Source organism: Chironomus tepperi, unplaced genomic scaffold, assembly GCF_022539635.2.
Source record: "Chironomus tepperi strain 1889 unplaced genomic scaffold, CSIRO-AGI_Ctep_v1 contig_33, whole genome shotgun sequence".
NCBI classification, from domain to species: domain Eukaryota; kingdom Metazoa; phylum Arthropoda; class Insecta; order Diptera; family Chironomidae; genus Chironomus; species Chironomus tepperi.
The window spans coordinates 1,615,038-1,628,368 of NW_027226155.1; the positions used below are offsets into that span (position 1 = coordinate 1,615,038).

At 33.6% G+C, this 13,331-nt stretch overlaps 6 protein-coding genes across 6 annotated transcripts; 3 read left to right on the forward strand and 3 right to left on the reverse strand.

Annotated features, from left to right (window-relative positions):
* The first annotated feature begins 54 nt into the window (after positions 1-54).
* Positions 55-4,077, forward strand: PolD1 (DNA polymerase delta). The gene is made up of 4 exons (XM_070645524.1): positions 55-193; positions 260-485; positions 542-2,449; positions 2,936-4,077. The coding sequence occupies exons 1-4, from the start codon at positions 126-128 to the stop codon at positions 4,010-4,012; spliced, it is 3,279 nt and encodes a 1,092-aa protein (XP_070501625.1). The 5' UTR covers positions 55-125; the 3' UTR covers positions 4,013-4,077.
* Positions 4,078-4,204: 127 nt separating this feature from the next.
* Positions 4,205-4,958, reverse strand: LOC139094728 (uncharacterized protein C1orf131). Its single transcript, XM_070645892.1, has one exon. It carries the CDS (start codon positions 4,807-4,809, stop codon positions 4,252-4,254), a length of 558 nt encoding a protein of 185 aa, XP_070501993.1. The 5' UTR covers positions 4,810-4,958; the 3' UTR covers positions 4,205-4,251.
* Ubc7 (ubiquitin conjugating enzyme 7) lies at positions 4,935-6,055 on the reverse strand. The gene is made up of 4 exons (XM_070645903.1): positions 5,927-6,055; positions 5,526-5,633; positions 5,316-5,468; positions 4,935-5,255 (listed from the first exon to the last, which is right to left on the reverse strand). The coding sequence occupies exons 1-4, from the start codon at positions 5,967-5,969 to the stop codon at positions 5,062-5,064; spliced, it is 498 nt and encodes a 165-aa protein (XP_070502004.1). The 5' UTR covers positions 5,970-6,055; the 3' UTR covers positions 4,935-5,061.
* A 23-nt stretch (positions 6,056-6,078) lies between these two features.
* Positions 6,079-7,086, reverse strand: mRpL46 (mitochondrial ribosomal protein L46). The gene is made up of 3 exons (XM_070645880.1): positions 6,897-7,086; positions 6,742-6,835; positions 6,079-6,653 (listed from the first exon to the last, which is right to left on the reverse strand). Exons 1-3 carry the CDS (start codon positions 7,059-7,061, stop codon positions 6,124-6,126), a joined length of 789 nt encoding a protein of 262 aa, XP_070501981.1. The 5' UTR covers positions 7,062-7,086; the 3' UTR covers positions 6,079-6,123.
* Positions 7,087-7,134: 48 nt separating this feature from the next.
* Nup107 (nuclear pore complex protein Nup107) lies at positions 7,135-9,828 on the forward strand. The gene is made up of 3 exons (XM_070645867.1): positions 7,135-7,619; positions 7,679-7,815; positions 7,874-9,828. The coding sequence occupies exons 1-3, from the start codon at positions 7,172-7,174 to the stop codon at positions 9,734-9,736; spliced, it is 2,448 nt and encodes an 815-aa protein (XP_070501968.1). The 5' UTR covers positions 7,135-7,171; the 3' UTR covers positions 9,737-9,828.
* Positions 9,829-10,623: 795 nt separating this feature from the next.
* Pp4-19C (protein phosphatase 19C) lies at positions 10,624-12,105 on the forward strand. Its single transcript, XM_070644924.1, has 3 exons — positions 10,624-11,001; positions 11,127-11,279; positions 11,351-12,105. Exons 1-3 carry the CDS (start codon positions 10,852-10,854, stop codon positions 11,969-11,971), a joined length of 924 nt encoding a protein of 307 aa, XP_070501025.1. The 5' UTR covers positions 10,624-10,851; the 3' UTR covers positions 11,972-12,105.
* Positions 12,106-13,331: the final 1,226 nt, after the last annotated feature.

Consider the following 13,331-nt stretch of genomic DNA (forward strand, 5'->3'; position numbering starts at 1 on the left):
TAATTAAAATAATTTTGTTTCAGGTTATACTTTTTGGCGCGAAAATAATTTCGATTCTCAGGCGTGTGCTGAAGTTATAAAGTTATCTTATTTTTCTTGTTATTTTAATTTATTGAGTATTAATAATGAGTTCTTTTGGTGGGAAGAACAAGTTTGGTGGTGGTTCAAATCCAGGAACAAGCAAGAAATTCAAGTAAGCATACCAATTCCTTTAATTAAGGATATTTTTGAAATCCAGTAAAATTCAAACAAATTTTAGAGCGGGAGAAGATGAAGATGATGACTTCCAGTTTGCAGACATTATGGATGAGCCAATGGACTATGATGCAGAATTGGGCGAAGGTCCTGAAATGGAAAATACAGTCCAAAAATGGGCAAGACCAAATATGCCAAATTTAGATCCTAAAAAGGATGCTGTGATTTTTCAACAAATTGATGTTGACCATTATACAGGAAGTCCAATGCAAGGAATGCCTGGTGCACAAGTAAATCTAATAATATTAATATAGTTAACAAGCTAATAGCATAAATTTCTGTTTAGATTGGACCAGTTCCGATATTTCGAATGTATGGAGTTACAATGGAAGGCAACTCAGTTTGTGCTCATGTTCATGGATTTTCACCATATTTATATGTTCAAGCACCAGCAGATTTCCCTAAAACCAAACTTGGAGAATTCAAGTCAAAGCTTAATGCTGTCGTTTTGAAAGACATGAAATCAAACAAAGACAATGTAGAAGAAGCAGTTCTAAAAGTCGAGATTGTTCAGAAGCAATCAATTCATTATTATGTTGGAGATGAAAAAGTTAATTTCATCAAAGTAACAGTTGCTTTGCCAAAGATGGTTGCAGCTGTAAAGCGACTTTTGGAACGCGAAATAATTATTCCTGAATACAATTTCCAAGACTGTCGATGCTTCGAAAGTAACATTGATTTTGATATTCGTTTCATGGTAGAGACAAAAGTCGTCGGATGCAGTTGGATTGAAATTCCAGCAAATTTATGGCGTAAAAGAACAAAAGGAAGTTATCCAGGACCAGAAAGTCGATGCCAATTGGAAGTAGATGTTGCATTTGATAAATTCATAGCACACGAACCAGAAGGTGAATGGTCAAAAGTTGCACCATTCCGTATATTAAGCTTTGATATTGAATGTGCAGGACGTAAAGGAATTTTCCCAGAACCACAACATGATCCCGTCATTCAAATCGCTAATATGGTCATGCGACAAGGAGAAAAGGAACCATTTATAAGAAATGTCTTTACATTAAACACTTGTGCACCGATTGTTGGATATCATGTATTAAGCTATGGAAAGGAATCGGAATTACTTGATGCATGGAGCGAATTTGTTCGTCAACTTGATCCTGACATAATTACAGGATATAATATCAATAACTTTGATATTCCTTACTTAATTAATCGCTCAAAACATTTGAAAGTCAATAATTTCCTATATCTTGGTCGTATTAAGAATGTTAAGTCTGTAATTAAGGAATCAGTTATTCAATCTAAGCAAATGGGACGTCGTGAAAACAAGCAAGTCAATTTTGAAGGTCGTGTGCCATTCGACTTGCTTTTCGTGTTACTTCGTGACTACAAACTACGATCATACACTTTAAATGCCGTCAGTTACCACTTCTTGCAAGAACAAAAGGAAGATGTACATCACAGCATTATCACAGACTTACAAAATGGAACTGATCAGTCTCGTCGTCGTCTGGCTATTTATTGTCTTAAGGATGCTTACTTGCCATTGAAACTTTTAAACAAATTGATGTGTATTATTAATTATATGGAAATGGCTCGTGTAACTGGCGTATCCTTAGCCAGTTTATTGACCCGTGGACAACAGATTAAAGTCGTTAGTCAATTGCTACGTAAAGCTCGTGATGCAGGCTATTTGATTCCAACATATACTGGTCAAGGTGGTGATAATGAACAATTTGAAGGTGCTACAGTCATTGAACCACGTCGTGGATATTATTCAGCACCTATTGCAACTTTGGATTTTGCATCTCTATATCCTTCAATTATGATGGCTCATAACTTGTGCTATACAACATTAATTAAGCCAGCAGATCGTAAGAAATTAGATTTGAAGGATGAGGATATTACAACAACTCCATTGGGCAATTTCTTCGTAAAGACAAATGTACGTAAAGGATTATTGCCTGAAATTCTTGAATCGTTGCTTAGTGCACGTAAAAAGGCAAAAGCTGAACTGAAGAATGAAACTGATCCATTTAAACGAAGTGTTTTAGATGGTCGTCAATTAGCTTTAAAGATCAGTGCTAATTCAGTCTACGGTTTCACTGGTGCACAAGTTGGCAAGCTACCCTGTTTGGAAATCTCGGGTAGTGTAACAGCTTATGGACGTACTATGATTGAATTGACAAAGAATGAAGTTGAAGAACGATATACAATTAAAAATGGATATAGTGCCGATGTAGGTGAAATTATTTATGGACATCAATATTTTTAATAACAGTGAATGAACTTTTTTATGGATATGCTGAATAAATTTATTCAAAATTTATATTAAACATCAACTTCGTATTCATTATTGATTGATGACAGAGTCAATTAATTAATGCTAAAAATAATATTGATCCATGACCTTCCTTAACAAAATAATTCTTAGGCAACGTCAATTAATGCAAAGCCTGCTAACATCTAAATTTATTTTTTTAAAATTGAAGTTCAAAATATTTTTGAAATCAAAGTTCAAAATATTTGTATGCTAAAATCTCGTTAAAAATTTGAAATTTAAAAATCCGTTAAAATTTAAATTTTGAGAATCCGTTAGAAATTTAAATTTTCAGCGAAAGAAATTGATCAAAATGAAATCATATGATGAAATTATTTGGCATATCCATAATTCACTGACTATACTTTAATACTTTTAATTAATTCTTTCCAATATTTTCTATAGGCATTCGTCATTTACGGAGACACAGATTCTGTCATGGTCAACTTTGGAACAGAATCATTAGAAAAATCAATGGAACTGGGAAGAGAAGCAGCAGAATTTGTCAGCGAAAAATTCATAAAGCCAATCAAGCTAGAATTCGAGAAAGTTTACTTCCCATACTTGCTGATTAACAAAAAGAGATATGCTGGTCTCTATTGGACAAAGACTGAAAAGTATGATAAAATGGATTGTAAAGGTATTGAGACAGTTCGTCGTGATAATTCGCCATTAGTTGCCAATCTGATGAATACATGCTTACAAAAACTGTTAATTGAACGTAATCCAAATGCTGCTGTTGATTATGTCAAATCTGTCATATCTGATTTACTGTGTAATCGTGTTGATATTTCACAGTTGGTGATTACAAAGGAATTAACTAAGCATGACTATTCAGCTAAACAAGCTCACGTAGAATTAGCAGCCAAAATGAAGAAACGAGATCCAGGAAATGCACCAAAGTTGGGTGATCGAGTTCCATATGTTATTACAGCAGCTGCAAAAAGTGCACCAGCATATGCAAAGGCTGAAGATCCAGTTTATGTCCTGGAAAATAATGTCCCAATAGATTTTCAATATTACCTAGAAAATCAGCTATCAAAGCCATTGTTGAGAATTTTTGAACCAATTTTAGGCGATAAGGCAGAATCAATTTTATTACGTGGTGACCATACAAGAACAAGATTGAGTGGGACATCAAAAGTTAGTGCTTTAGCTGGCTTCGTACAAAGAAAAGAGACATGCATCGGGTGTAAGACAGTCCTTACTGGAGATCGTGCCAAAGGAGCTTTGTGTCAGCATTGTGACACGAAAGCTGACGAAATATTCCAAAGTGAAATTGCACAGCAGTGCCAATTAGAAGAACGATTCTCACGTTTATGGTCTGAATGTCAACGATGTCAAGGAGCTCGTAATGAAGAAGTTTTGTGTACAAGTCGAGATTGTCCAATCTTTTATATGCGCACAAAAGTTAAGATGGATCTTGATACACAAAATAAGAGAATTGTCAGGTTTGGGGCACCAGCTATGAACAATTGGTAACATTTCATGTGCTACTCATTTTAATGTAAGTTTAATTAAGTAAATAAAAATTTTGTCTGTTTGAATGTTGTGTCTTTTTGTTCCTTGTGGCTAAATGTTAAGCTTGTCTAGCATCTTACCTTCATCCATCGATACCTTTTTCTGAAAATTCCAAGATCCAGTGCATAATTTTGTCACTTTTTTGATTTCAATAAACAAATTTTTATTATAATTCATAATTATTTCACATGACCAAAGTTTCACTTCCGTTTCCGTTTTCCTGTATCTTTCTGTTGCATTTTCTTTATACTTTCTTTATCAACTCGTCCGTAACTTCTCAAAAGTCCATCATTTCTTGAAGTTTTCTTTTGACTACGATATTGCAGCGATGCAGATGTTCCAAAAATGGCTCGTTTGTTAATTTTGGAATCTTCTTCTTTTAGCTTTTTCTTCTCCTCTAATATCTCTTTATAATTTCGTGCCTGTCTTTTCGGTGGTTTAGCGCCTAATTTGACTAAAAGCTGCGTAATTTGATCTGACTTATCTGCTGCATTTGCACCTGATATTCCTAAATTTAGGATTTCTCGTCTAGCTTTATCAAATGTTACTTCATTTTTATCCTTCTTTGGCCTTTTCCTGGGACCGTCACCAAATATTTCATCAAATGCCTCATCCTCAGAATCTTGATTTTTACTATTATAACTTTGTGGAGGTTTTGTCTTTGGAAGTCTCTTAAGTCCTTCAAATTTGACAACTTTGAATTCTTTGACCGCCTTCTGTTCCTTTTCCTTTAATAGCGATGCTTTTGTCTTTATCATTTTAGAGTTTAATTTAATTTTTTAATATTTATTTTGACACACTCGTGTTATTGTTTACTTTTGATTTAACGAAAGTATTAATGACCAAATTTAAAATTTTGATAGCCGTTAAATTAACGAAAAAATTTTTTTTGATAGATCTAATTGCATTTTAATTAAATAATTTTGATCAAAATATATAATATATGAAGATTTCCGTTTGTTTTCATTGAAAATAATATGAAATATAATACAATTTAACAATTAAGGACCTTATAAGCCCAACGTCTTCCTCACAAGTCTTTGTGCCATTCGATTAAACTCTTCACGATTCTCCCTATACATTTTACTGGCATCGACATTAGCTGGTGACTCGTTATTTGGTTCAGCGAGCATTGATACTACAGATAAGAGTATTTTTTCTACTGATTGAACTGGACTCCAACGTTCCGCAGAACTTTCATAGCCTGAAATTAAATTTACTCAGTTATGTACCATACTGTACAGTTATAAAATCTAGAACTGACCTAAAGGATCGTCACCAGGACTGTGGAGAATTGAAATGCATACTCGGCCATCAGGAAAGATGTTTGGATGAAACATCTCACAAAGAAAGCTCATCTTTGGAGGATTAAGTGGATAGTCAGTTGGAAAGACGAGCTTTGCAGGAAATAAACCACCTGAAATATATATATGCTCAAGAGTTATGTTGCTATACAGCATAAAACAATTATTACCTTCAAAAACTGTGTCCACTGGACCGGAAATCAGCGCTTCCCATTCAAAAAAGTTCTCTTCCGATATAGGTCCTGCAATAATTCCTTCTGGGGCATTGAGTGTAAGTTCTGTAAATAGACAATAAGTTATTTGTACTGTTATGGAGCATAAAATTATGCGACATAAGGAATTATGAGATTTTGTTCAAAGATGAGTTCATTGACACATTAATCGTTGATCATAATCGTAATATATTCAAAAATCGTGAATATTCCACGACCCTGAAAAATCTTGGACAGACTAAGTGGGTCTAATAAAGAATTTTAATTTTTTCTAGAAAATAAATTTTCTGATGACGAAATATTTTTGTGATTTTTCCATAAATGTCTAGGAAATAATAATAATCTGATGTTACACTTACGCTTATACTCAGCCATTAACCTCCTTAATGCTTGTCCTGCCATGATTTTGAGTCTAGATTTAGCTAAATTATTAAATTATAATTTTTTGTATATTTTTAATGAAATAAAAATTATTTGACGAAGTTTACTAGTTTTAAATTTTCTATGACCGTTATTTCTTACTTATTTTTCTTTATTCCTATTAATTCTATTACTTTTAGCAACAAAAACTTTTTAAACTTTCATAATATGAATCTGACTTAATTTTAGTTTTCAGCTCATCGTCATTAACCCATTCATATTTAAGCTTCTGATCGGTTACATCTCCAGAATTATAAATTGCTCGGAAGAAGAAAACTTTAGCACCGACTGATTCCTTTCTTTCACTTGCTGGATATTTGTACTTATAAAATCCAATTGGTGCATTTCCATAGAAATGTACTTTTAAGTCGGTTCCACATTTCTCTCTTACAATTCTTTCAGCTGTCTGTCTTAATGTTTCGCCTTCAATCCATTTATCTTGAGGAAGTAATGTGACATTTTCCTTCCCAAGTTGATGATTACAGACAAACATTAATGTATCGTCTAATTTTCTATTAAGACTCTTCGTATTGTTCTTCTTGTCATCTTCCGTTTCTCTTGGTGCACACTCAAACTTCGCAAGTTCGTCATGTCCTGCATCCTCAAAATCTTGTGCTGTTTGCAAAATAATTGAGTCTTGTTCACCTTCGTTGTCAACTTTTCCGGCTGTAAGATAGGATTTTAGTGAAATTTATTAAACTGGGTTCTCATAATAATAACATAAGCATAAGCTTCACTGGATGTTCAATTATACCTTTTAAAAGCTTTTGTTTCCTTTTGTCCTTTTCTTTCCTGATTTCATGATCGCTCTTCAAGCTGTTCTCGAATTCAATAGTTTGGAACATTTGCTGAAATCGAATGTTATGTTAGTTAAATTAACTTTTTTAAGAATTATTAAAAATTTCTCACCAAAACTTCATTTTCAATGTCATTTAATTTCTTAGACACAATTGGAAGTCGTTCAATCAGAACTCCTGCATATATATCATACTTCTGTTTTGTTCCACTATTTGCCACTGTCGCTAATCGACGTGATTGTATAATTAAACTATTTTGAATAATTTTTCTCAACATGTTTACCTTAAAAATCTTTCGTTAAAAAAAATTTACGAAAAACTTAACGAAGATTTTTTTTTGTTTACCGGTGATTTGAAATTTTTGATCCCTAAAAAAAGTTAATTAAAATGAATTTAGAGCAAACACTTACACAATTGGATGATTCTTTTATGAGGAAGAACTTGATAAGATCACGGCGAGATATATTGCGTGATGATTTGAGTGTTTCAAGTGCTAGCATTTATGGAAGTCAAACGCAAAGCGTGCTGTTTAAAGAAAAAACAGATTTACTTTATGGACATTTCTTAGCTGTAATTCAATCCAGTACCAATGAATTGGAAATTTTTGATACAATTCAGCATTTGAGGCAAGTTCTCGAAAATACCATCGATGATATGCAAGTTGGAGGCAAGAAAATTTTTGGACCAAATAACTGGATTAGACAAGAAATGAATACATGGAGTTTAATTCACTGCCTCTATAAGGATAGATTGATTACACAAAAGGAGGAAATGGAACAAGATGATTTGCCATTAGTCAACAGTGAAAAGCTTATTGTTGATCATTTATATTTAAGTAAGTTCCTTCATATTTCATAAAGTTGCGGTCTTAACTAACTCTTATGCTTTAACTAGATAATGCAACACTCCGTGAACATCAATTGATTCTCGATTGGCTGGAACAAACATCATACGAAGAAAATCCAATTCAAGTTGCTCATTATGGTGACAGAAGTGCTATGGCATGGGAAAATACTCTTCATCACTTACAGGTAAGCTGGATCTTATCATTTCTATTAAACTGGATGTTAATTAAATAATTTATTTTAGAATGTCGGTAGAACGATGTTTGGAGGAAATCGTCAACTTGTCAAAAGCTTAGATCCAGACGCACCACATCGTGAAAATCTTCCATTACATGATCTGGACATGGATGATCAGAAGAGACTTGTTAAGCACATTTTCAAATGCATTAGACAAGGAAAAATTGATGAAGCTCAAAGCTTATGTGAACATTGTGGTCAACCATGGCAAGCAGCATTACTTGAAGGATGGAGATTATTCCACGATCCAAATTATGATTCGAATGAGCAAAAAGACGTCAAATTACCAATTGAAGGGAATCCAAGAAGAGATTTATGGAAGAAATGCGCTTATGCAATGGCTGAAAGCAAGAAATTGGACGATTATACAAGAGCTGTTGCTGGATGTCTTTGTGGAAATCTTGACTCATTATTAAATGTTTGTGGTGATTCTTGGTGGGATTTACTTTGGGCATATCTTCGAGTCAATATTGATATTCGTGTCGAGTCAGAAATTCGTTCATGCTGTGCCAAAAGTTATTGCGAAATGCCTGAAAAGTATTGGGATGCAAAAATGTCATTGGAACGGATTTTTTCGGAACTTGATGGGAACAAGAATATGCATGTTAAAGCTACAGCTCGTGCAAGCTTTGCAATCATTCAGAAGTATCTTATTCTTGATGACATCAAGTCTTTATTGCAGCACATGAATGATGTTTTAGAAACTGATGAAGCAACTCCACAAATGTTGAGACTTTTTGCTCATTTAGTGCTGTTCATCAGGCAAATTAACCGAAATCATCAAGAAGAAATTGGCGATAAAATAATTCGTGCTTATGTCCAGTGCTTAATGAAAATTGGAGATGCACAACTTGTTGCTTTTTACACTGCAGCACTTCCAGCAAATCATCAAATGCAAATTTATTCAGAATTCCTCGAAAGTGTTCCAGAATCAGCACGTAGAAATTGCATGGAAGAAGCTCAAGCTCATGGATTGGATGTAGCACAAATTGCAAGAATTACAGTCGAAAGAATTCAAGGAATGCTTGAAGATCCAGAAGAAACTAAATTATTGGCGGGAGAAATGTCGGAACTTGATAAGAAGAAAATCTCGTCCCTTGAATTCTTAATTTTTACTCAGGAACAAAGGTGCGAATTGTTATGGCAAGCAAATACAATGATGAGATACTTTATGGCACAAAGGAAAATCGATGCAGTTAAGAAGGCATTTGGTATGGTTCCATCTGATTCCATTCAAATTTTAATTCAATATTATGGCGGGAAGACTAAATTGCCACCAAGACCTGAATGTGCCATTCGTGAATATTTATGCCATCAAACATATCTTGCTGCTATTGATGGATACAATGACTGGATTGAATTTTTCTATAATAAACGACCAAAGCAACCGAATGCAGTTCAAGGAAGGAATTATGCAGAGAAAGCAGCATCAGAACATCAGGAACAGCTTTATCAACAAGATGTAGCTAGATGGAAGGGTACACTTAAGGAACAAACAAGTTCCACAAAGGAGTTATTCTACAATGTCCTTTTATTCCCTGATAAAGGCTGGTTAACTGACGTAGAGGAACTAAAGATTGAATACACATCCGAAGATGATGTTAATGCTTGGGAAAATCGTCGAATTCAGATGGAAAATTTAAGAAAAATTCACATACCAGACTTAATTTCATTGCTGTATAAGATCCTGTCACTAGCCGAAGAGCATCAAGATTGTATTAAATTATGTGAGGAACTTGCTGCCGAACAGAATCAACTTTATAACGTTTTTAGTAAACATAAACTCAGTGAATTCCTATCCAAGGTAGCCGAATCATCATTGGCATTAATGAACGAGAAGCTTGATCCATTTGGATTCTCAACTGATTAGTTCTGTTAAGTTTTTCTTTTATTTTCTTTTTCATTTTGTATTTTTTAAAAGTTTTCACAATAAATTTTCTTTAAGAATAATTTCAAGGATAATTGAGTCATCGCTTGATAATTTCCTTAAAAGTCCAGAATTAATGATCAAATGATTGCATCCTAAAAGGTTGCAGTTGTCTGTCATGTACTTGATATCCACAGACTTACTTATGCTTGTTGAATAATCTTCATTATAAACTGATAAAATTGAATGTAACTTGTGATCGTTGACTTTTGGCATTGATAGCCATAATGTTATGAAGTCACCATTCTTGTCGAGTTCTCGGTCACCGCTGTCGAATATTTGCTGATAATTGCTTTTTCTGCACATAATTAAAATTGGAAATGGATTTGGAAAATGCTCAATGTCATGTATGCTTGATGTTGACATGCTTTCGATTTGTTGACGACTATATCTGATTCCAACAATTCCAAGGCAAATGTTCCGTCCGTACGTGAGAAAATTGTCGTCTGTTGTTACCATCATGAGAATCTTTTCGTTTAGTGCTACTTCTTGAAAATCCACACGATGCGATGAGCAGAAATGAGAGACAATTGTTGAGTTCGTAAGTGACTCCTTACAGTCATACAATATGCAGTTAAAAGGCATTGCTAATTGCGGCACATTAAAATCTTCCATGTTAAATTGGAAAATTTCAATTAAATGTCAAAGTTTGCTATGATTTATGAATCAACGATTTTTCATAATTTAAATTTCTAAAATTAAATTGTGCTGGATCATCAAAATTGTAATAAATTTAATTAATTTATATTTCAGTGAATCATATCAAATATAGCAAGAATTAACGGCTTTTTGGATTTTAAAACGTTGAATTTTCTAAACGCATCCGAATTTCGCGCTTAACGCACTCCAAAAAGTTATTTTTTAATTCTTTTAAAATATCGTTCTTTTTACATCTAAAATTAATTATATTAACTTAAACTTTATTCTAAAACATTAAATTAACTGACTAACGTAAAATAATATCGCTGGGATTTGATTATAAGGCATTAAATAGAGAAGCGTGAAAATTTTTCTATAATCAATTATAATTAGAAATTTCTCAGTTAAAAACACACAAAATGAGTGAATATAGTGATCTTGATCGTCAGATAGAACAGTTGAAGAGATGTGAAATCATTAAGGAGAACGAGGTTAAAGCATTGTGTGCAAAAGCTCGCGAAATTTTGGTTGAGGAAGGAAATGTTCAGAGGGTGGATAGTCCAGTTACAGTAAGTGATTTTTTTTTCTTCTCATATACTCTTGCTCTTCTCGTTTCGTCATGCACGCATCACACTTTCTATGTGAGTCATTAATTTTTGGTATCTGTTTTTGTTTTTGTCGCTATGATAAATAGGTTTGTGGTGATATTCATGGACAATTTTACGATCTCAAAGAGCTCTTTAAAGTCGGTGGAGATGTTCCCGAGACTAATTACTTATTTATGGGAGATTTTGTCGACAGAGGATATTATTCAGTAGAAACATTCTTACTTTTATTGGCGCTTAAGGTAAGTTTATTCATTTTACTGTATCTTTACTGGATGTTTATACTCAAAATGCTGTTTATTGCTTCGCTTAGGTACGCTATCCAGACCGCATAACGCTCATTCGTGGTAATCATGAGTCGCGTCAAATCACTCAAGTTTATGGATTTTATGACGAATGTTTAAGGAAATATGGATCAATAACTGTTTGGCGTTACTGCACAGAAGTATTTGATTATCTCAGTTTATCGGCTATAATTGATGGAAAGATATTCTGTGTTCATGGCGGTTTGAGTCCTTCAATTCAGTATTTAGATCAGATCAGATCTATCGACAGAAAACAGGAAGTTCCACATGATGGACCAATGTGTGATTTATTATGGAGTGATCCCGAAGACACGCATGGATGGGGTGTATCGCCTAGAGGAGCTGGTTATTTGTTTGGATCTGATGTTGTCGCACAATTTAACGCTGCAAATGATATTGAAATGATCTGTAGAGCACATCAACTTGTAATGGAAGGATATAAATGGCATTTCAATGAAACAGTTTTAACAGTTTGGTCAGCGCCCAATTACTGTTATCGTTGCGGTAATGTTGCCGCTATACTTGAACTGAACGAGAATCTTCAACGTGACTTTACAATATTCGAAGCAGCACCACAGGAAAGTCGAGGAATACCGTTGAAGAAACCTCAGGCTGACTACTTTTTATAAATAAACTCACAATTATTTCGTATAAAAAAAAGAAGATTGATAAATTTCATTCAAACATCCCATAATTGACAAAAAAAGGATGAGGAGTCAATAAAGAGTTATGTTCGTCCTCCTTTATTATAATTATTAAAGAATCAATTCTTTTTTTATTTCCTATCATCCAATCATAATTGTAAATTTTTAGATTACGTAAATAATACAAGATAATATTTCAAATAATGTAGCTAATTGGTCATAATATGATGTCTAACACACATATTTACCACAATTGTATGCTTCTCTCAAAAACGTATGAAAATCCAAGGAGAAACAAAAAATCGATCATATTTTAGTTAGTAAGAACCCTATTTTCCTCCTAATTGAACTGTAAATCATCAACATTTTTTTTTTTTATTTGTCAATCTTTTTTCCGTCTTAGTTTTATTAATGTTTAGTAAATTACTTCTTTTGCATTCTTAAAAAATCAACAACAACAAATTGCATCAATTCATTACATACTTAATAATCAAACATATTATTATGGAAAAATATATTCGACAATTTAAAGAAACCCAACAAGAATGATGAATAAAATGGAAAAAAAATTTTTAGAAAAAATTGGAACCGAAAAAGTTGTTTCTTATTGTTTCCTGCTTAGAACTTGCCGGCTTTAGGGTATTCAAACCCCGGATTAGATACAAGGTAAGAGATTACAATCAAGTGAATCAAACCTGAATATATTGTAACTTACTGAATAATTGGAACGAGAGTTTGCATTAATACTGAACCTAAGATCCAAGAGTCTTCAATTGGCTACTGCACATCAATCACTGAAAACAGATTATGCGCTGTATGCTCAAGATCATGGAAAGAAGCTATCGATAGAGATAGTACCACACTTAGAATTGGTAATTTGCAAGCAATAGCCGACGATCGAGGCAGCTTTAGTTGCCGACTGAGGGATGCCATGAATCACACTCGATCTGTACGGCCAGCGAAGTAAGTACACTTGAGCTTATATATACATAAAACAGATTTAAGAATTATTTTTAAGGATAAGGTCGTTGTGCTTAAAGGTTCTAGAAACATTTTCGCTTGATTTAAGAGAAATCCTTGTCAGGCAAAAAGCATTTTCAGAGCTTCCTAACCTTAAATATACTAAATGACCATGCTTATGAGCATTACTCTCAGGTTATTCTGTTCTTGAGAACACACTTTTTGCCTGCTAGACAAAGGATGAATACATAACAATCCAGTTCAATCTCGCGATTGATAACCCTATACAGCGCTCAAGGGTTATTAACCCCGACATTGGATTGTTTATAATCCGTGGATCAATTCCGATATTCGATACAGGTCAATCTCGCGATTGATAATCCTA